The 24,662-nt window shown below is 40.5% G+C and overlaps 1 protein-coding gene across 1 annotated transcript in view; it reads right to left on the minus strand.

The window, feature by feature from the left end:
- Window positions 1-24,662, minus strand: part of CSMD1 (CUB and Sushi multiple domains 1) — a 3,274,537-nt gene that overhangs the window by 340,532 nt on the left and 2,909,343 nt on the right. Inside the window, exons 51-52 of the mRNA XM_073626646.1 lie at window positions 23,698-23,892; window positions 22,119-22,292 (exon numbers count right to left, since the gene is read on the minus strand). Coding sequence (XP_073482747.1) covers window positions 22,119-22,292; window positions 23,698-23,892 — 369 coding nt within the window. The remainder of the gene's footprint in view (window positions 1-22,118; window positions 22,293-23,697; window positions 23,893-24,662) is intronic.

Genomic DNA, 24,662 nt, shown 5'->3' on the forward strand with positions numbered 1-24,662 from the left:
CTGCCGGTGAGCCCTGGGCCCAAGATGTAACGTTTATGGGAGGACAAGCCTCAAGGTTCCAGGAAGGACTCATTGAAGTCTGAGGGAAGAAAATGGTCCACCCAGGGTTGCCAAATTCTGAGGTGTTTGGGTATTTTATCTTAAATAGTTGCCTCAATTTTACTATGCACCATAGCCTGGGTGACCCGATGTTTAGTTTCAATGGTGCAAAGCGTAGGAGACTTCCAGGCATGTGCTATTGTTTGTCTGCTGTCATAAGTTGTAGAATGAGACAGAACTGAGTTCTAGGGCAGTCCAAGGTATTGGGGTTTATTAGCGCAAGTGATGGGTCAGGATCAAGCATGATGCCAACCAGGGTGGAGGCCATTCTAAAAATTTCAGTCCAAAATTGCTGTGCAACCGGGCATGCCTACCAGATGTGGGAATGAGTATCCTCTTGACCACCCACACGAAAACACAATGAGGAATAACGATACAAATTTGGTGATCCTTGCCGGGACCAAATACCAGTGCATGAGAACTTCATAGTTGTCTCAAGCGCTAGAATGTTCTGAGAGCAGGATTTAGTGGTCGCTCATATAGCATCCCAATCCTCCAACTCCAGATCCACCTCAAGGTCTCGAGACCATTGTGTTGTGTAAGATGGCATACTGGATGAGGGGGACATGAGATAAATATATATACATGAAATGACACCAGGGGCATGCAGGTCAGAGTTGTATATACCTTCGTAAAAAAAGACAGGCTAGTAAGGGAGGAGTGAGTGCATATGATAGTCCTTAGAAAGTGAACAATCTGAAGATAATAGAAGAATTCCCGGGGTGGGATAGGAACCTGCTCTCGTAGTGAAGCAAACGATTTTAGGTCGTTATCTATCACAAGGTCGCATATACGAGACAAACCTGAGGATTGGCAGAAAATGAAAAGAAGTAGGATTAGAATAGGCTGGGTAAAATGCTGGGTGATTCAGAAAAGAGAGTAGTGGACTGTGAGGGGACACAAGTTTGAATGCATCACAAAGTTTATCTCATAGTACTAGAGAATGATGTGTAACTGGGTTAGCAATAGGCTTACAGTCAGAGTGAGACATCCATAGCACATTGGTGACTGACAAAGGATAGAGATCAATCGCTTCGAGACCGACCCATAATAGAATTTCAGATGTAGCATGATATAGTGTGATCTGGGCTAGTTGAGCAGCATGATAATACCTAAAAAATTGAGGATCCCCAAGCTTCCCTGCTCTAGGGACTCTGGGCTTAACATTACCCCAGAGATATTGATGTACAGGACTCTACAGGGCCCAAAAAAAGTGAGAAGGGATTGAGATCGAGAGGACTCTAAATAAGTACAAAATTTTAGGGCATAAAGTCATTTTAAAAGCCACAATATGGCCTAACCAGGAGATGCAAAGTGGTTGCCAAGAGGCCAGTAAAGAGGATAGGTGAGACAGCATAGTTTGCCTGGTAGAGGTAAGAGGGACAATTCGTTAATTTGATTCCCAAATATGGCATTGAGGATGTGGATCACCAAAACTGGAATGTTTCCTGGAGATAAGTGAGTTCCTCTGGGGGAAGGGACATATTGAGAGCCTTGGATTTGGACAGATTGACTTCCAATCCAGACACTAAAGCAAAGTTATTCATCAGTTTAAGTAGGTTTGGAAGAGTTATAAGTGGGGAGGTGATAAATAATAATGCGTCATCTGCAATATCCAGGCAAGGGGTTCCATTGTGGGGGCAAAAGGTAACAGGGATAGCGGGAAACCCTGTCTAGTACCGCACATGATAGGGAATCATTCTGATTGAAAGCCTGAATATTTAACATATGCTTGTGGTCGGTCATACGGGGAAGCAATCCATCTCAGAAAATTGGGTCCGAAACCCCATCCCTGGAGGATAAAACTTAGGTAGGACCATAAGACAGTGTCGAAAACTTTTCTAATATCGAGTGAAATGAGGTGAAGGGGTATATTGTGGGTTCTGGCTAAATGCTGAAGTGAAATTACTCAACTAATGTTATCACTGGATTGACGCCTTGGCATAAAGCCTACTTGATCTCTTTGAACCAAACTTCCTATTACCGGATTAAGTCTAAGGGCTAGGATTTTGGCTAGTATTTTGATGTTTAGGTTAAGCAAGGAGATGGGTCTATAATTAGACCATACTGTATGATCAGTGTTAGGCTTTGGTATCATGGATGTTATAGCTGTCAATGTGTCTTAGCCAAAGGAATGCTGTTTCAACAGGGCATTAAAAGTGTTAGACAGTAGGGGGGCTAATGTGGCAGCAATTTTTTTAGATATGCGGCCGAGAAACAGTCAGGGCCGGGACGCTTGTGTGGTTTAGGGGTCTTGATTGCCAGCAAAGCCTCATAAGCTGAGACAGGACGCTCCATATACTCGCAGTTAGCATCGTACATTTTTGGCATGGGTAGATCTTGAAATAAAGAGCTAGCCTGGTCTGAGGAAAAATTAGACTTAGCTTCATATAAATGTGATAGCCTCTTACGGAATTCAGACAGCACCTTAATAGGGTTGCTTGTGTGGAAGTCCTTAGCCAATTTAAGTCTAATCGGTTTGCGGACCTGGTCTGATTGACGAAGGCAAAGAGCCAGGAAAGTATCCGGCTTATTGGCTTTGGTGAAAATTGTGTGGCTGGACCTATGAATAGCCTCATTAGCTTATTATGCTAATAGCAGAATCAGCTCAGTTTTGGTTTTCTCTATACGAATCATATTTGATTCAGTGGGAGACGCTTGAAATTGCAAAAATAGCTGATGGTATTCAGTTTCTAAATGCTGAAGTTTTAGTTTTTTTTTAATCACGGGTAAGATGGGAAGAGACAGATATACAGGTGCCTCGGACTACTGGTTTGTGAGATTCCCAAAGGAGGAACGGGGAGATGTCTGGGGTAGCATTGTGCAGGAGATATTCCTTAAGAGAATGTTGTGTATCAAAGCAATAAGACTTGTTGACTAGGTGTGTATGGTTCATGCACCAAGTCAAATCTCTGGATTGGGGAATCAAAGAAGAGATAGTAATGATTACCACACAATAGTCAGACCATAGGATAGGCTGGATACGGGAACCTAAAAGGATTGGCGAGGACGCCACAGAAATAAAAATATGGTCTATCCTGGAAAAGGATTTGTGTGGCTAAGAGTAAAAAGTATCATTTTTTTCAACCGGTTACATTCCCTACAGTTGTTCAGAAGTAAGGCATGCTGTAGCTGTTTGCAGAAGAGCAAAGAGGGTGAATGTGACTCTGGAGCGTAAGGAGATTTGTCTAGGTATAGATGGAGTACAAGGTTGGAGTCACCACATAGGATCAACGCGCCTTTACAGTGAGTCTGTACAACCTGAAATAAGTGGGAGAAGAAAAGATTAGGATTATCATAAGAGGCATAATAGGAGACCAATAATGTTTCTACATCCTGTAACAGACCAACTAAAATAAGGTAGTGTCCCTCATGGTCCTTGATCTCGGCAAGGAGAGTAAATGGTACCATATAATGAAAAGCCAGTAAGACTCCCCAACAAGAGCTAAAAAATTTAGGGGTCAAATGTGCAGCAAAATGGGTTTCCTGGAGGGCCACCACTCCCGGCCTTAAGGTTGCGAGGAATTAAGGCCCTTAACATTAAGGGACAAAATATTCAAGGGGGCCCTCTGGAGAGTAAAAAGTAAACTTCATGGGCGTGGCCTGGAGCGGCATAAAGTAGGACGCTGGTGATCAGAGCTTGACCAGCTTAGTATCCTGAATCACTTATCCTGAGAGCCTACCAAGTCCACAACGCCCGATTCTTCCTGCTGCTGTACCCGGAACCTCCCTGGACCATGTCGCCACCGAAAAAAACCACAAAAGTGGCAGCTAAGCTGGATAAATACAGGCAGCAGGACAGGGACCCCCCGGAGCAAGATGGCGGCACCACACTGGGTGAGGGAGCGTCTGTAGGGGCTGACACAGTGAGAGTGCTGGAGGCCATTACAGTCTGCCAAGAAGCCATCACAGCCTGCCAAACCACTCTGACGGCCAGGATTGAGGAGGTAAAGGTTGATATCTCTCTGGTGAGGCAAGATTTCCAAAAGCTGAGGGAAAGAGTCACAGAAGCAGAGACTCGCCTGAGCAATGTGGAGGACTCCATCCCCCTCTTCAAAACACCTCAGACACCATGCAACTACATGTTAACCAACTACTGTAGAAGACAGAGGAATGGAGAACAGACTCCATCGCAATAACCTCAGATTCATAGGTCTGCCTGAGGGAGTTGAGGGAATGGACCCCCCTACATTTCTGGAACAGCTACTCTGTGACACATATGGTAAGGAGACATTTTTCCCCACCTTTGTCATTGAAAGGGCCCACTGCATGTCAGGGAGACCACCCTCAGTTGGCGCACCACCATGCACATTTATTGCATAATTCCTCAATTACAGGGACAGAGATACTATCCTGCATTTAAGCAGAGAGAAGGGTAATATACCCTATGGAAATAAAATGATCGCTGTGTTCCCTGACTTTTCAGCAGATGTACAACTATGACGCAAAAGCTTCACAGAAGCCAAACGGCGCCTCCGCATCAAAAATATTACATATGCTATGCTGTTCCCTGCATGCCTCAGGGTAGAAGGAGAAGACAGAGTATATTTCTTTGAAGATCCGGAAGATGCTATTACTTGGCTTGAATAGAGAGAAGCACCCAGATAAGTAACTTTATACATGTAATCTCAAGTCTCGCATTTCTGTTGAGTTTTCTCATTAATACATGGGCCATGACTACTTGGAGACTTCCCCTTTTTACCCTCCCCCTCTTTTTTATTCTGCTGGAATACTCTTTCAGGCCTTTATCTTAGCAATCAATGAAATTTAATTTCACCTGTGAATCCCAGTATAATTAAAACGCAGGATCACCTCTCAATTGAACCCTAGCCCTACAGTCACAAACACAGGAAATATGCCTCTGGCTTTACATCACAACCACCACCAGAGGTCACTGCTACTCAACATATGCACTGATATACAAAGGCCGGCCTATCTTCAATTAATTTCTGCATTTCCCTAATGCTATAGGGTCAGACTTTCTCTTTATCCTCTTCAAGTTATTTACCCAGGTCCCAGCTCTTCCCGGCGGAAAACAACAAACCACCGCAGAGCCCACCTTACCAAGTGGGCACAATCCTATGATGTGTAACGTTAAACAGCAAAGTTTAGCCCCTCCTGAAATTCTATGCAACCTGTGTTGGATGTTGATGGTCTATTGACACAACGCTGTGCTTTTTTTTTTTTAGGTTGTACATTGTTGAATAATTGTTGGTAGTTTGGGGTATATGTCCGCACAAGTTGGGGATGGTGGGAGGGGGGTTTCTAATTTCAAGTTGCTATGAGACACACTGTTATGCTACGCACAGGTTAGATACACATGGTACAATAGAAAACTTACTTTATTGTTGAGAATTTTCTCTCCACAACTCACCCACCCACAGCAGTACTGTACCCCTCGATGCCAGCTGTCTTGCTGGGTGACTTTAACATCACTCTCAACCCTAGTCTAGATAAGTTATACAAGACCCCTCCAATGTAACCCCCACCTCGGACCACATGATTTTCTAGGCTAATTGATGACTTTAATCTGGTTAACACATGGAGATATACTAACCCCACAACCCAGGCTCTCAGTGAATTACCCAACCCCAGTGGATCACTGGCTGGCAAGTGTTTTGGACGCTCCTTGGTTGATGTTCAAAGGACAATATAGAGGAACATATATAGGCTATTTTTAATTATGGTTATTTCTAGATGTACTCACTATCTAAAATAGGGCAATCTTCTCTCTTTAATGCCCATGCACCCTTGAAGAAGAAAATCTATTTTGAAATGCGTTTGGCGTTCTCCATCTTCACCCTTTGTTTGGTGATTCCCTTTTGAGTACACTGTATCTAGATAATTATTTAAGCTATTTTTAACATGTATTACAAGAGGATGACTGGTTCTCCTAGGTTAAAGAAGAAAAGGGGGCCGTGCCACATCCAGGAAGCTTATTCAGAAAAAGAGGGTTCCCCTAATTTGGATTTTTCCGGCACTTGCATAATATTTATATGGAGTGAGAAAGTACACAATTATATGTAGAATAAAACAATGTTTATATTTATTTAGAAACTTTTCATATTAAAAACAATGCAAACATTTGTGAACAACGAAAACATATTATGTAATACACATGAATCAAAGAAAATTCTGTATCTGTCTGTTAGTGGATAACACATTAGATGATAGGGTTCTTTTCAAGCCCGACGCGTTTCGGGGTATATTCTATTTCCATCCTTCTTCAGGGGCATTGTTTGAAAAGAAAAAATTCATCTAAATTGATTAAAAGAATATAATTGATCAATTGCCATATATAACTATCTGTCAATAGTTATTTTTAGGTTAAATGATCCATTGATCACCTACCTGTTTTTGTTGTCTTTAATTTCTATGCAAAGGGATGATGTCAGTTTCGAACAGGGAGAAGGGGATATTTGCAGGAGGAATGGCGCTTACTTAGATTTTCATAGGTGGGGATTGTTGTTCTCTGGGTACTTATATCACATGTGTAGTACTTCCTCCAAAAGAGGAGGGAAGAACCGAGGAGGGGAGAGGGTTTGTTAGTTATTGTTATGTATATAAAGCTTCACCTACCCCTGCCCTCCACGGGTGCATATAGGCCACAGCGGTATACTGGAGCATAGAGGAACAGTCCTATAGATAAAAATTCACATGATTTAAATAAATAATGGGTTCTTATTGAGCAGAGCAAATAATAGTAATTTTTTAATTTTTAATCAGTGTGTAAGAAAAACATTTTTTATATTGGTAATCTTAGATCTAGTATAAAAAAAAAAAAAAAAAATGACTGTTGTGAAACAATCCCAATATGCCATTATGGATAGAGAGAGTAGATTTATGAAACTAATATGAAGTTTATATTTATACATACCCATCACAATAGCCCATATGATGTATGTTTCAGGTATGGTGACAAAGAATTTTCTATTTATATATGTGTACACATGTATATATCTATATACACACATATAACATATCTATGTAAGTGGGAGGTCAAGGATTCCTAAGATGATGGCTCAGATGTTGCATCCTTGAGTTCTCAAAGATGACAGGCACAATACATAGATTGGTAAGCAAAAAAAAAAAAAAGGGGTTGCCAAGTTTACAAGGAACAGATCCAGGTTCTGATAACAAAGAAAAAGAATTCATTTACCTTGACTCAAACAGTATCTACGATTGGCCAGCCACACATCCCAGCATCCGACAGGTTCAGCGCCTGAGCTGGGAATGAGTGGGGCCAGTCTATATAAGAGACGAGTTCCAATCAGCTGGGGCAATAATTGTGCTCAGCTGATTGGTAATGCTCGTCAGCTGGAGAGCCTCGCTAATGCTCCCTGAGACGGGGATGCGCGGCACCGCCCCTACCGCGCATGCGCGAAGGCAGTTACGTTGGGGCATCGTCACGCACACCCGTCCCACCGGCACGGGATGCCTCACCGGCGGACTGCGCATGTCCGCCGGAGTGGCAATATGGAGGCGGTGGGCAGAGTTGTTGTGTTGCCTTAGTAACCTCCTAAAGAGCCGCCCAGATAAGAACGCTGGGCGGCCTTTCCGTGCCGGGCAACCGCTAGTGGAAAATGCATCCGGGGGGGGCCCGGGAGAGGCAGGCTAAGTGACAACTCACGTATTTAGAGAATTTATTGAAAGTTTAGTAACATAGGGAGGAACGCATACAATAATATTTAAGAGTTATGTGTATAGAAGGGTAAGCAGAGAACAACAGATATAATACATAATTGCACATATGTGTGCTTACAAATACTTTATATAAATGATCTGTTTGTAAATGGACAAAAAGGGGAGGAAGGCTAGTTCTTTTCATAAATCTTTCTTTCAGGGGCTAAAAACAATATGCACAGTACAGGCTGTTGTAGGTATATTATGACATTTGTGGCAATGAAGCATAAGACATAATCAAAGAGTAAGCATATTATATGTCTCAATATTAGTATTGACATATAGACTAGTAATATCAATACATCTGAAATAAGCAGACAGAGCTCAGTTTAACAAACGGTCCGTTGCAGCAATACATCTTACATAAACATTTGCATGGAATTTAGCAAACTGAACATATCCTTAAATAGATACTGTTGGGCTATCTGTGCATCCGCACACACGTATCTTCAACTTGGTTGTTGCTGGATACCAAGGGATCTCAATAATGTGACAGTTACGTATAAAGCAATATCAGTCTTGGCTTTTAGGAAATATGGAAGGGACCTTACATACATGGAAATAAAAAAAAAAAAAAAAAATAGTAATAATCATAATCAAAGCTGGCTATTGTCAGGTTGAAACAATTCATAATATAGGAGTCGTATGTGTGAGTACCCAGACAGCCCAAAAGTTTACACAGAGATGTCAGACACATTATTATTTGATGATATTTAGAGATAGTCAAAGGTGCAAAAAAAGGGGTACAGATGAGGGGCGGAAGATTTATTTGCTTTCTGTATGCTAAAATAAGTATGGGGAATCTAGTAATTTAGTATGTAGATGTTATTATTTTTCCATTCCACCGGAGTTGAAGCCTTCGAGGAATGGTTTAAAACAAATAGCATCGTTGAGGCCCGGAGGCAGAGTAGCCTTCAGCAAATAAATCCATTTTAATTCCCTCTGGAGTAAAATTTTGTTCCAGTCGCCCCCCCTGGGATTAGGGTGCACCCGATCCAGAATCAGAAATTTAATTCTGGGGAACTTGCCCCCATGTACCAGGGAGGTGTGGCGACCCAGAGGGAGATCGGGGTCAGAGGTTTGCATCGACACGATGTGTCTGTATGCTCTTTTCCAAAATTCCATTTTAGTTTTACCTATATAAAAGCACCCGCAGTCGCACTGGAGTAAATATACAACTCCAGTGGTCCTGCAGTTAGCGAAGTGCTTTGGGTAGAATTTTTTGCCGTTCGGAAGATAAGGATTCTTTTGTGTCAGCATGTATCCACAATATCGGCATGAGCCACATATAAATGTTCCTTTGTATTTACAATGTGTTTTTATTGATTCATTCTTAAATTCACTACTAACTACTCTATCGCCAATAGATGTGGCTCTCCTAAATGTAAACTGGGGTTTGTTTGGTATTAGATGACCTAGAGATGGATCAAGAGTTAGTAGGTGCCAGTATTTTTCAACTATCTTTCTGATTTGACAGTGTTGCTGATTGTATGTTGTTATGATACGCAGTGAGTTGGTCTCTTTGGGTTTAGAGGTCTGAAAAAGTGTACTCCTAGGTTTATCCCTTACTCTCCTAAAGGATTTTTTTAAAGATGTGCGTGTGTATCCTCGTGCCAGTAATCTATCTCGTAAATTGGCAGCTTCCCTTAAAAATGTGTCATTGTCTGTACAATTTCGTTTGATTCTCAGGTATTGTGAGTAAGGTATAGAATCAATAAGGGGCTGAGGATGGAAGCTTGCCGCATGCAGTATGGTGTTTCCTGAGGTAATTTTTCTAAATAGCTTACTAGACAGACCACCCTGTCCATCTTTGTAGATTTCCAGGTCTAGGAAGGTTATCCGATTTTTGTCGGAAGACATAGTAAATGTCAAGTTAAAGTCGTTTTTATTCATTCTAAGTACGCACTGCTCGAGCACATCCAGAGGGCCATTCCAGATGATCAAAATGTCGTCTATGTATCTGTACCAACCTATAATGTGGTTGGTATACTGGAAAAGGTTATCGTCAGACAAAAAGGTTTTCTCCCACTCCCCCAGGTACAGGTTGGCATACGATGGGGCACAACAAGTCCCCATCGCTACCCCCTGCACCTGGAGGTAGTGGGAGCCATCAAAAGTAAACACGTTATGAGTAAGGATGTGCTCGAGCAGTGCGACGATGAATTCATTATATGTAAGATCTAGGTTTGGATTTTGTTGAAGTATGTGTTTGATTGCTGCCAGTCCACGTTCGTGTGGGATAGAGCTGTAGAGCGTCTCCACGTCAATTGTGACTAGAAGCGCTTGATCTGGTACATACAGCTGGTCTAAGGTTTGTAGGAGGTGGCTCGTGTCTTTTACATAGGATGTCAGTGAGACTCACTCAGGAAACACCATACTGCATGCGGCAAGCTTCCATCCTCAGCCCCTTATTGATTCTATACCTTACTCACAATACCTGAGAATCAAACGAAATTGTACAGACAATGACACATTTTTAAGGGAAGCTGCCAATTTACGAGATAGATTACTGGCACGAGGATACACACGCACATCTTTAAAAAAAATCCTTTAGGAGAGTAAGGGATAAACCTAGGAGTACACTTTTTCAGACCTCTAAACCCAAAGAGACCAACTCACTGCGTATCATAACAACATACAATCAGCAACACCGTCAAATCAGAAAGATAGTTGAAAAATACTGGCACCTACTAACTCTTGATCCATCTCTAGGTCATCTAATACCAAACAAACCCCAGTTTACATTTAGGAGAGCCACATCTATTGGCGATAGAGTAGTTAGTAGTGAATTTAAGAATGAATCAATAAAAACACATTGTAAATACAAAGGAACATTTATATGTGGCTCATGCCGATATTGTGGATACATGCTGACACAAAAGAATCCTTATCTTCCGAACGGCAAAAAATTCTACCCAAAGCACTTCGCTAACTGCAGGACCACTGGAGTTGTATATTTACTCCAGTGCGACTGCGGGTGCTTTTATATAGGTAAAACTAAAATGGAATTTTGGAAAAGAGCATACAGACACATCGTGTCGATGCAAACCTCTGACCCCGATCTCCCTCTGGGTCGCCACACCTCCCTGGTACATGGGGGCAAGTTCCCCAGAATTAAATTTCTGATTCTGGATCGGGTGCACCCTAATCCCAGGGGGGGCGACTGGAACAAAATTTTACTCCAGAGGGAATTAAAATGGATTTATTTGCTGAAGGCTACTCTGCCTCCGGGCCTCAACGATGCTATTTGTTTTAAACCATTCCTCGAAGGCTTCAACTCCGGCGGAATGGAAAAATAATAACATCTACATACTAAATTACTAGATTCCCCATACTTATTTTAGCATACAGAAAGCAAATAAATCTTCCGCCCCTCATCTGTACCCCTTTTTTTGCACCTTTGACTATCTCTAAATATCATCAAATAATAATGTGTCTGACATCTCTGTGTAAACTTTTGGGCTGTCTGGGTACTCACACATACGACTCCTATATTATGAATTGTTTCAACCTGACAATAGCCAGCTTTGATTATGATTATTACTATTTTTTTTTTTTTTTTTTTATTTCCATGTATGTAAGGTCCCTTCCATATTTCCTAAAAGCCAAGACTGATATTGCTTTATACGTAACTGTCACATTATTGAGATCCCTTGGTATCCAGCAACAACCAAGTTGAAGATACGTGTGTGCGGATGCACAGATAGCCCAACAGTATCTATTTAAGGATATGTTCAGTTTGCTAAATTCCATGCAAATGTTTATGTAAGATGTATTGCTGCAACGGACCGTTTGTTAAACTGAGCTCTGTCTGCTTATTTCAGATGTATTGATATTACTAGTCTATATGTCAATACTAATATTGAGACATATAATATGCTTACTCTTTGATTATGTCTTATGCTTCATTGCCACAAATGTCATAATATACCTACAACAGCCTGTACTGTGCATATTGTTTTTAGCCCCTGAAAGAAAGATTTATGAAAAGAACTAGCCTTCCTCCCCTTTTTGTCCATTTACAAACAGATCATTTATATAAAGTATTTGTAAGCACACATATGTGCAATTATGTATTATATCTGTTGTTCTCTGCTTACCCTTCTATACACATAACTCTTAAATATTATTGTATGCGTTCCTCCCTATGTTACTAAACTTTCAATAAATTCTCTAAATACGTGAGTTGTCACTTAGCCTGCCTCTCCCGGGCCCCCCCCGGATGCATTTTCCACTAGCGGTTGCCCGGCACGGAAAGGCCGCCCAGCGTTCTTATCTGGGCGGCTCTTTAGGAGGTTACTAAGGCAACACAACAACTCTGCCCACCGCCTCCATATTGCCACTCCGGCGGACATGCGCAGTCCGCCGGTGAGGCATCCCGTGCCGGTGGGACGGGTGTGCGTGACGCCGCCCCAACGTAACTGCCTTCGCGCATGCGCGGTAGGGGCGGTGCCGCGCATCCCCGTCTCAGGGAGCATTAGCGAGGCTCTCCAGCTGACGAGCATTACCAATCAGCTGAGCACAATTATTGCCCCAGCTGATTGGAACTCGTCTCTTATATAGACTGGCCCCACTCATTCCCAGCTCAGGCGCTGAACCTGTCGGATGCTGGGATGTGTGGCTGGCCAATCGTAGATACTGTTTGAGTCAAGGTAAATGAATTCTTTTTCTTTGTTATCAGAACCTGGATCTGTTCCTTGTAAACTTGGCAACCCCTTTTTTTTTTTTTTTTTTTTTTGAAACAGTCCTTTTGCTTACCAATCTATGTATTGTGCCTGTCATCTTTGAGAACTCAAGGATGCAACATCTGAGCCATCATCTTAGGAATCCTTGACCTCCCACTTACATAGATATGTTATATGTGTGTATATAGATATATACATGTGTACACATATATAAATAGAAAATTCTTTGTCACCATACCTGAAACATACATCATATGGGCTATTGTGATGGGTATGTATAAATATAAACTTCATATTAGTTTCATAAATCTACTCTCTCTATCCATAATGGCATATTGGGATTGTTTCACAACAGTCATTTTTTTTTTTTTTTTTTTTTTTTTATACTAGATCTAAGATTACCAATATAAAAAATGTTTTTCTTACACACTGATTAAAAATTAAAAAATTACTATTATTTGCTCTGCTCAATAAGAACCCATTATTTATTTAAATCATGTGAATTTTTATCTATAGGACTGTTCCTCTATGCTCCAGTATACCGCTGTGGCCTATATGCACCCGTGGAGGGCAGGGGTAGGTGAAGCTTTATATACATAACAATAACTAACAAACCCTCTCCCCTCCTCGGTTCTTCCCTCCTCTTTTGGAGGAAGTACTACACATGTGATATAAGTACCCAGAGAACAACAATCCCCACCTATGAAAATCTAAGTAAGCGCCATTCCTCCTGCAAATATCCCCTTCTCCCTGTTCGAAACTGACATCATCCCTTTGCATAGAAATTAAAGACAACAAAAACAGGTAGGTGATCAATGGATCATTTAACCTAAAAATAACTATTGACAGATAGTTATATATGGCAATTGATCAATTATATTCTTTTAATCAATTTAGATGAATTTTTTCTTTTCAAACAATGCCCCTGAAGAAGGATGGAAATAGAATATACCCCAAAACGCGTCGGGCTTGAAAAGAACCCTATCATCTAATGTGTTATCCACTAACAGACAGATACAGAATTTTCTTTGATTCATGTGTATTACATAATATGTTTTCGTTGTTCACAAATGTTTGCATTGTTTTTAATATGAAAAGTTTCTAAATAAATATAAACATTGTTTTATTCTACATATAATTGTGTACTTTCTCACTCCATATAAATATTATGCAAGTGCCGGAAAAATCCAAATTAGGGGAACCCTCTTTTTCTTTTTAACATGTATTGTCATTTTGTATATTGTTGTAACAATAAAGAATCTGTAAACTTTTAACACCTTTTCCAAATTAACTTCTATTCACCCAAATATGACCCATTGCCGTTAAAGTCCTATTATGAGGGTTTTTTCATGTATCACATCTGGCCAAGGGACATTAAGTGATATGACCATAGAGGATAATTTGGTATCAAAAGCTACTCAATGTAAATTAAAGCATTAGGCTAAACATAAAAAATAACAGTGTACGCAGGACCCGAATCACAGTAGGCTGATATCAACTTAGTAGTTAGGTGGAAGAACAGTAGCCTGAAACAAATTTTCATTAGAGAACAGGCCAATAGCCAACGGCCTTGCAGAACCACACAAAGGGGCCCTTCACAGGAGGGTTAAGGGTTAACAAGGGAGTGATGAACTGAGTGACCAGTTGACCAGTTTATCCCAGCTTAGTATAAGTAAGACCTTTGAGGCTTGAGGCTGATGATTGCATTGGGTTTCCTTTCCGGTTGGAGGATGGGCCTGGAGGAGTGCGCTTTATGGTAGTGGTATAAGGATGAGGAGCTTGGCGTGCAGTCTCCGATACATGGTCTGGGGCCGCCAAATGGAGAGTCTCCAGTAGGTGTTGTAGCGATTCAGGTAAAGTACAGGAGTGCTGCTGACCTTGATAAGTGAATTGCAAGGCAAACGGAAACCACCATGTGTATTTATTCAGATGCTGTAGCAGAATCTGCAGCTGGGGTTTCAAGGCTCATCGTTTTGCCATGGTGAGGGGAGCGAAGTCAGAAAAGATCTGGTATGCATGCCCTTGAAACTGCAGTGCATCCTTGGAGCGGGCAGCAGTTAAGAGTTGCTCTTTCATGCAATTAAAACTTTGCTTGGCAATTATGTCATGAGGTGGACCATCTGGTAAATGGCGAGTGAGCGCCCTGTGGATCCTGTCAAACTCTAGCCATTCAATTGGTATGGAAAGAGATAATTCCTGAAACAGGGCTGTAGTAAAGGAGGTTAGGTCATCAATACTTTCAGGAGTGCCACGGAGTCGCAGATTGGATCTGCAGGATCAGTTTTCCACATCTTCCAGGTGTGAAATTAGCACTTTGTTCTCCTGGAGTGCATCTAGCTCTTGAGTATGTTAATTTTGGGTAAGCTTAATGCCATCCACCCTTGTTTCCAGGTCTGCTGTGCGCTGATCTAATTCCCAGATCTCTCAGGACAGCCTGTCAGTTATCTGCTCAGATTTAAGAGCATTGTGGATCATGGACTCCATATGGTTAAAGAAATCATGTTGTGACATACCTGGTTGTGGTATCACTGAGGTTAAATTCAGTGTCAGCCTCTCCATCGCTGTCCATGAGCCCAGACCAAGCCGGGGATGGTGTGTGTTGCAGAGCGGAGGCCTTCGCAGCCATCTTGGGGGAAGTGCAGGTGAGTGATTTTTTAATTAGCTGAGTCTTCCCTCTGTGACCCACTAGACCCACCAGGGCCGCTGGTGAACCGGGAGAAGATCGTGAGGCGGCAGGGTCAGTATACCGGCTCGGGTCCAGCTAATAGCTCACGATGCTCTGGGAAGTGTGGTGCTCTACAGAAGCACAGCTGCCATGTCGAGCTTTGCGCATGCGCCCCCCAAGGCAATTTGATTTTAACAGTTCATACATGTTGTAGGCAAGTTGGGTACCTAAAAAGCCCCAAAGCATTGTCAAATTTGTGTTTGATTTACAGCAACTGGCCCCAGTATCTTTTAGTCTGCATGACCTCCTTTGCTTGCTCCATTCTAAGCATGTACACTTGCAAGAGAAGAACTGCCACCTTCTCCCAGTGGTCCTTCCTGTTCTTGCGGCAATAGGACAATGTGCCCTTAGTAAAGATGGTCAATACAGCTTCTGGCCTAGGTCAAAGCTGAAGCTGGGGCCTATGCATTGCTGCAATGTGCTCACAGTCACTGCTTACACATTGGAAGCTTCCAGGCAGCGCTTCAAAAAAGATCCCAAAGGGAGGGGTTCCTATAGGGACCCTGGAAAGTGAGTTTGCTAAAGGAGTGCTTTCCAATGTGGTAATGTCTATCGCACAGGCTGCAGCCAAGGGCTTTTTTCTGGGCCCCATAAGGATAGATACAGCAGACAAAAAATCCTGACATGTATAGTAAGCATGGCCTCCTCACCTCCACATTGTTTTCTCTCCAGATGGGAGAAACATGACACACCGGACACCGGGTAAAGAAAGGGAGGAGAAAATGGAGAGAAACCCTCCACTGATCATACTGCTTACAAGGCCAGGATCACGAGGGTCTGTAGGGAGGACCAGGACACAACCTGCTGAAGCTGGAGCGCTGCTTGACTAAGGGCCACTGTGAAAGAATACCAATCACAACTGTCCCTCTTTCCTCCTCATGTGTACCTCATTTTAGTCTGATCTACAGTATATAGTTGTATGTTGTTGAACTTTTTATCTTTCAAAAAAGTGTTTCCCAGTGCTAAACCTTTCATCCGATTTCTAAATTACTATATCTGTAAGTTTCAAAAGCCGATATAAAGGAATAGTAGTGATAAAAAAAAACAGTAGTGATAAAAAAAGCACTTGTGAGTTTACCTAATCTCTCATACATTTGCTAATAGGTGTCCTTCGTTCCCATCTCAAAAAGATGTGAGGTATGCAGTCATATACTGTACATCCCCAGGAGTAAACACTTTATGTGCAAACTCTAATGCTGCGTACACACGATCGTAATTTTGGTGGGAAAAAGGTATGACGGGATTCTGCTCAAGCTTGCCTTGCATACACACGGTCACACCAAATTCCAACCATCAAGAACGCGCTGACATACAACACGAATGATGGGACTAGAAAAAGGAAGTTCAATAGCCAGTGTGCCACCCTTTGGGCTCCTTCTGCTAATATCGTGTTAGTAGAAGTTTGGTGAGAGACAATTCGTGTTTTTCAGCTTTCGTGCTTTTCAGTCCATTACTGCTGTTCAGTTTGTGCTTGTGGGTTTGTATCTGGTTTTCAGTGTGTGTAGTCAGTTCGTATCTGTTTTTCAGTGAGTTCTTGTCCGCTTGTTTCTGATTTTCAGCTCGCTCTTCACAGGCCTTGCTGTTCTTCCGTGCGTTCTGTTAGTTCGTTCTGACCAGCCGACCATTTTGAAGCAATGTTGCGGGTATGTGCTCATCGTAGAGTTCATGCGACGTGGGGGCTTGGTGTTTGGGTTCTTGCTTTGACCCAAACCCAGTCCATGTTAGGGTGGGGAGGAGTTCATGGACCAAGAATTGGTTACTCCAGCTTGACCAATTCTCTCATGTGCCTTTGCTGCGGGAGATTCAGGAGAATAATCCTGATGATTTCAGGAATTTTCTCAGGATGATGGACCCATTTTTCACCGTCTGTTGGCTTTGCTGTCCCCTTATATTATGAAGCAGGATACCTGCATGTGGCAAGCCATCACTCCGGAGCAGAGGCTAGTCGCCACATTGCGGTACTTACGTTATGACGGGGAGAAGTCTACAGGACCTCAAGTTCTCTACAGGCATCTCCCCCTAGGCTCTGGGGATCATTATTCCAGAGACCTGTTCTGCCATCATACAGATCCTGCAGAAGGACTATATTAAGTTTTCTCCCTTAACATCACATTCTATGTATTTAATGTATGCTAATGTATTTTATTTATTTCATCTTCCCTAATTACCATGATTTTAATATGCTGTGAATGTCATCTTTGTCCTCATGCATGCTGGAAGCTTTTAATGCTCTTTTTTGGCCTACATGCATATTTGCCTTCACTAACCTCCCCAGCATGCTATCTTGGGCCCATATACACCTAGCCTAGTCACTTAACAATGTATTTTGTCAGCTTCATTGTAGTGCTTTTCCCTAAACACCCCCTAAAATGTGTCCAAATGTTATTTGTGTATTTGTGTCCTTAAATTGAGGAAGAGTGCTAGAGGCTTTTTTGGCTCCCAAACTCATTTAGAATAAACAAAAAAATTGATATGATAAAATCTTGAATTTGATTTACTGCTTGTTTTTCTTTTAGCTGTCTCCTAGGTTCTCCTAGTGCACTAGGCGACGCGGGTGGAGTTTCACGCATGCACAGTGAATATAAAGCTAACACGCGTGTGTCATACCTACGTTCTGTGTGTGGAGGAAGGAGGACTGGAAGCGCTGACTGTTATAATGAAGATAACACTTTAACCTGGGACATCAGTGGCCTATACTGATTCTAGATTGAGGCCTGTATTGGGCTAAGATTAGGAGTGTTTAGCCTGATATTAATATTTTTGTCTTGTGTTTTGTCTTGCTGCAAATATGAAACAATTCAAAGACCCTGAATTCATGGGCCAGTTCATAGACAAATACAGGAATATGAGAAATTTGTGGGAGGTTAAAAACCCCTTATGTCGAAATAAACCAGCTAGGAAGGCATCGCTGGAGAAACTGGTGCAATTTGTGAAGACGCAGGTCTCCAACGCAGACATCGAGTTTGTGGAGAAGAAAATTGGTAGCTTGAGAAGCGCGTATAGGAAGGAGCTTAATAAGGTCCAGGCTTCCATGAGATCAGGAGCAGCAGCAGAGGATGTGTATTTACCCAGTCTGTGGTACTACAACAGGATGCGGTTTCTGGAAGACCAGATGGAAGCCAGGGAATCACTTTCTACACTTCCATCCAGCCTTCCCTCAACCCTTCCCTCAACCCCAGCTGAGGCTTCTGAGGACCAACCTGGGCCTTCCATCCTGGAAGAAGTTGAGGAGCCCAGCTGGAGCCAGGTATAGTATTTTGTAACATATTTGTTGTCCGAAAATTATTGTTGTTAACTAGATGTTATTATTGATAACAAATGATTTAACAAAAAGTGTTTTACATATCAATAGACATTAGGGGCCAAAAATGATTGTGACAAGAATGAAAAATGCTGGGCTCAGAATGACAGTCTTTTCTATTTGTTAACATTCAATTTGCAATAGTCATGAGCTGAAAATTGTGTGTGATTGATGAACTAAAAACTATGTCCCTTTTTCATACACAGGAAGACCTCAGCCAGGATGAGGCTCTGGAATGTGGCACACAGTAGGAGGCTGGGGTAAGTGTCAACCAGGAGGAGGTGGGGGTAAGTGTCAGCCAGGAGGTGGTGGGGCCCTCTAGCCTCACCCAATCCCAGGTGCCTCCCCTCCGACCTTACAACAAAAAAGGCCAGGAAGGGGAGTAACGTGGAGGAGGCAGCACTGGGCCTCATTAAGGAGGCTAATGTGGCCCTGAAAACACCCCCTGACGCTGAAGAGGCCTATGGCTGCTATGTAGCTGCCAAATTGCAGCAAATGGAGGAGGGCCAACGCTTCATGTGTGAGAATCTAAATTGGGGGGCCAAATTAGTGAGAACATGCACTTATGTGCGCTCGCCCATCCTCCTCCTCCTGCCACAAGTCCAGCTCCAGGGCCACAGCCTACAAGGATGACTGCAGGGAAGGCTGCAGGGAAGACAAGAAAGTGATGGCCTGGGTTCAGTCTAGTCTGACAGAAGACGCAGCCTGTTGTAGTACCATAGCCTGGGGACATATATCTCATCTGCTGCTGTTCCTGATCTCTGGGAGTCCTGGACCAGATTGTGCTCCCTTAATTATGGACTTCTCAGGCTACCAATTTTAATTTACAAAGAGTTGATGTGTGCCCTGGGGGCCAAAGGCTTTGCAAATTCAAGCAGTTTCTCCAGCGTTGCCTTCCTCTTTATTTTGTTATTATGAGTCAAAATAAATGGAGATTTTTTTACATGAAAATACTTGCCTATGCGGTTTTCTTCAAAAAGGACAGTTTGTGAGTAGGCAGGTACATTTCAAAAATACAATGTCAAATTAACAAGGGACACCAACACAAACCATCCTCCTTGAGCTTCATAAATAATGTTGTTGTGGAAACTTGACACACCAAAAAAAAAAAAATATGGAGATCACTAGAAACTAATTTAAAAACAATCTAAAAAAAAGGAGATCTTGATTAAAATAAAAAGATAACTATAAAAAATAATTCTAAACATTATTATGGATATTTGGCTTTAAAAACAAAAAAAAATTATTCAGGAGATCACGAGAAATAATAAAGAAAGCAGTTTGTCATAACTCCGTGAAAATCAGCAGCAAAACAACTTCATTATTCTAGCATTATAAAGAACAAAAAAATGGGCTGCATTAAAAGATCCAATAATTTGCAGCAGGATGAATGTGCTATCTCCATTATGAACGCTAGTTTTACCAGACCGAGTGCTTCTGTCTCGTACTTGATTCTGAGCATGCGTGATTTTTTGCGCATCAGAATTGCATACAGATGATTGCATTTTCGGATAGGAACTTTTTCTGACGGAAAAATAGAGAACCTGCTCTCAATCTTTTGCTGGCTGGAATTCTGCCAGCAAAAGTCAGATGGAGCATACACACGGTCGCATTTTTCGGCTAAAAGCTCTCGGAGTTTTGCTGGAGGCATTTCTGATCATGTGTACGGGGCATAAGACAATAGGCTGATAACTAAACTTGTTTTATAGTGTGGGGGATTTTGGCCACCCTTGGGATATCTTTCTTTTTTTTTTAGTTGTAGCTAATAGGTGGCACTATACCCAGTAGGTGCTAATTTAAAGCAGAACTGAACCCTCCAATAAACAAAAAGAAACTTTTTAAAAATAATTCCAAAGTGACTGGCTAATAAAGAAAACAGAGCATAATGCAAAACAACATTTTTAGTAAACATTATAATGTGTATGTTTTCTTTTAACCTCTGAAAAATGGCAGTATAATGGGTTGCCCTTTACTGAAGATGAATCTTGTTTCCAGCAGCATGATTTGGCTTTGTGTTTACCATCTTTCCTGCCCATCAATAGAGAATGCTGCTTGGAGACAGCAGAACCTCCCCACACTGAGATTACTGAGACTATTGCAGATAGTATTGCTGGAAACAAGACACCACTTTAGGAAAGGTAGCCCAGCATATTGGCATTTTTGGTATTCAGTGGCTATTGGGACATGTACAAACAAAATTATTTTTTTGTGAAAGTGCAAGTATATATTCATTTTTTTTTATTGTAAGTATGTAACAAAATGTATGTACTGCAAAATAAGTACAGCCTTCTTTATTGGGTATTTTTACCCATGCCTGTATGTGACTTCCTGATTGACATAAAAAATCAAATGGTCAAGTAAAATCAGACCTTATTTTACTCACAATGTAATGAAAAATGTTTAAGATACTGTACTTTTTTGTTACTGTTTACATAGCAGTAATTTCTTCTATGCTTTTCATGACTTATTGTTGAAAGTGCACTTCTTGTCAGGCCTCAAAAGAAAACTAGGCAGCTAAATTATAGTGTTTTGATGCCCCAGAACAGTAAACACTTATAAGAACGTTTCTATGTTGTTTGGAATAAGCTTCACAAAAGTATCTCCTATAGAAACTGACACCTGTGTGATCTCTGGCTGAGTTCAGCTGTTTGTGAAGAATGAAATGCAGTGCATAGAACTGATTTCCATAAAGGTATCAGTTAAAGCCCCAGGAATTTGGAAATAAAATCAATCAATAAGTGAATTGCATCAAGGTATAAAAAATGTCCTTTATACTTTCCTTTTTTATAGTAACAGCCTAATCCTTAAAGTGAATTTGTGCTTTGCCCATGCAGAGTAATGCAACAGGTTTACCTTTTTCTCCCCTCTCCCTGGTGGCACATACTGTAATGAACTTTCCTTCACTCCTCCACTGCCTGGTTTGTCAGTTGTTTGAAATATCCCTACTTCTAAGGTAGGAAAGCTGTTGCCAAATACATCCACAAAGCTCTTGAATAATGCCATAAATAGAGCTTTTATACATGCCAGTATTTATTTAATATATATGTATTTGTTATTAGGAATGGTCTAATTATTAATGGTCTGAATGGATTTCTAGTTTTGTATGTCTAGTTATGATTTTTTGCAATTAAATAATTTGTATTGCCTTACATATATTTCCAAGGTTTATTTATCAGTTGCTTTATTTTCTTTTGACAATTGACCTAAAACATAATGTTATTGAAATAAAAAGGGCCTTGCTGTCCATAGCAATCAGATTCTTCTGATCACAAAGCAGAATATCAGTTAGCACAAACAACAATGACAAAAACTGTGCATTTTGTATCTTAGATGGAATACCGGGTATCCATTCTTATTCTTCTTAAGTAATAAAAAAGATGAAAATATTAATTTTAAAACAATAAATAATGTTCTTATTTAATGCAATGATCTTGATGGCTTGACTCACCAGCAGACTTGCCTTTCCAGAATCATTTTCAAATTCTGTCTTCTTTCATTATAAAATAGTGACAGCTCTTCAAAATCTGTTACTCTGCCATATTGTTCAGTTACATACAGTAATAATGTTACTTTGATTTATTATTATTTACTTATTAACTATTTAAAAAATTAAGACTTTATTTACCTAGGCATTGAGTTTCAGTGCCGCTCCACAAACCATTAGCCAGGCACTCTCTTACATGGGACCCAACAAGTGTGTATCCAGAATTACACGTAAATATTGTTGTTGCACCATAAACATTCAGAGTTCCAATCCTGTTACCATTTGGTGGAATAGGTAAATCCCCACATGAGATAACTGTAGATATATATGAAAAAAAAGTATGTATACTATGAACAACATTTAAAAGGCTCAACAGGATAAGGACAACTAGCAACCAAAACCAGCAATATAAACAGTATTCCAGACAAAACTTTGAATTAGTTAAAACACATTAAAGAATATATAAAAGGGTTAAATATAATGTTTGAATATATCATTTTAATGTATTATATTCATAATTAACAATGCAAAGTTTTTTACTCCACATATAAATGTCTCCCATTTAACACTTCCAGAAAGTAGGTGTTGATTGTTGATCTGCTGATCCAGGATTTCAGATAGCTGGTTTACTGATGTGCTGTAAAGACCTGAAATGTGGCATCTCAGATTACAAACACACAGTTTAATGACTCCACTGATTTACTTAGCTGGGGGAAACACCTCTTTTCTCTTTACGGATTAGAGATGATGCTGTCTTCAAAAGGTGCACGGCTTGTGCTGGGCTTTTCTATTGAACAATCCAGTATACACTGCATACGCTGAAGTGTGATGCATAATTATATAATGTTTAATTGTAAATGCCTTTTGAATAAATAATAAAAATATGAAATAGCAGTTTATAGGCATAAAAAAAATAAAAATAAAGTGCTCAAAAGCAAGCAAAGTTTCCTTTGAAGTATGTCTCACAGAATGTTTGTTGTTTTATAGAATACTATGCATGCATTCAATGAATGGAATGCTGCTTAACATATTTATTTATATTTTTTTTCTTGCATACACACATAATTTAAGCTGAATGAAGCAAAACTTTCAGCGTTACTTTTTAAGCTAATTTAACATCACAAGCGGTCAGTGTCAACTGCTTAAAAAAAATAAAAATAAAATATTATATGCAGAACTTCATATTCAGCTAATTATTCACAGTAAATATTCACAGAATATTCATAGTTAACTGAAAGAATCCTCAAAAACATTTACAAATCTACTGTTTACATATTAGTATCTACACAGGGCTCATAAGGTTATGGTTTAATTATCCTAAATTCTTTAAATTTACAATGCATCATTACCATCTAGCAGACAGGAATGTTTATCCCATTCAAAAAATCTCGTGTAACATCAGGATAAGCAATGCATGACATATTTACATACCATGATATACATTTTCATGTTAATTTCCCTTTTATTTATTCCAAAAGCACTCTTGAAAGCACAGTTCAAGATGAATATCTTTTGATAAGGATACAAACATTTTAATGAACATGTGTAAACGTGTGTAAGAAGCTTAAAAAGACACATAAATACAGTTTTAATACCTGAATAGCTTAGGGTACCTTACTGTTGGTCATTTGGAAATATTATACGCTCAATAATAATGATAATACAGTGGATAGAATACATTTAAATTAAGGACTTGAATTTTTACGCATTTGATTCATACCCATACAGCTTGGTTTGGTATTGCCTCCACTCCACGTTTCATTAGCTCTACATTGTAGAAGTCTCAATCCACTAAGATAATAACCAGGACTGCAACTCAGCAAGACTTGAGATCCATATTCATTTAATGAACCTGAAACCAGCCGCCAGATGACATGTTCCAAGAGCTGGGAGTCCAGATTTGGGCACATAATAGCTGCAGCAAAAGCACAGTAAGTGAACATTAATATTTTGCTCAAAATGTTTTACGACACAAACAAATTCATAGGCAGACAGTGGTATAATGTGTAAAATATTATATGGAATCAGGGCTGTACTCGTTTTCTTAATTATAAAATTCATTTATTTAAACTAAGAACACAAAATAAGTAACATTTGCAGTCTTGAGAATCACAGATAGGTAAAAAAAAAAGGTGCTTGAATGAGACAATTAAAAAGTAATTTTATGACACTGGTCAAAATGGCCTGATGCTGTACTTAAAAGTTTAAATTATTGTCAGTCCTGCGCATATATTCTACAAACACTAGAGCAATGCAATATTACAGCATAAAGTATTAATACATCATCATCACTTCCATTTGGAATGCAAAAAAGGGGGTTGATTTAAAGCAGACATACACTCTAGGGCTTTCTTCACCCCTTGCGCTGTGTTGCGCTACCACATGCAAACCAACATGGGTTGCATTAAAGCAGTCCATTTATTTTGAATGGGCTGGCAATGCACCTAAAACAGGACCTGACTATGTGTTGGCAACACAGTGTACATAAGAGTGTTACCATGCATTGCACTGTGCTACAAAGCAGGTCCTTTGCTTTAGTGTATAGAGATGACATTCATATAAATTTACATCACAATACACTGACACATGCATGCTGCGTTATTTTTGTTAGGCAACATAAATGCAAGGTATAGAAGCCATGTTTTCTTTGGAAGACAGCATGGAGAGCAACAAATCCTTCACCAT

Source organism: Aquarana catesbeiana, linkage group LG04 (assembly GCF_042186555.1).
Source record: "Aquarana catesbeiana isolate 2022-GZ linkage group LG04, ASM4218655v1, whole genome shotgun sequence".
Classification (NCBI taxonomy): domain Eukaryota; kingdom Metazoa; phylum Chordata; class Amphibia; order Anura; family Ranidae; genus Aquarana; species Aquarana catesbeiana.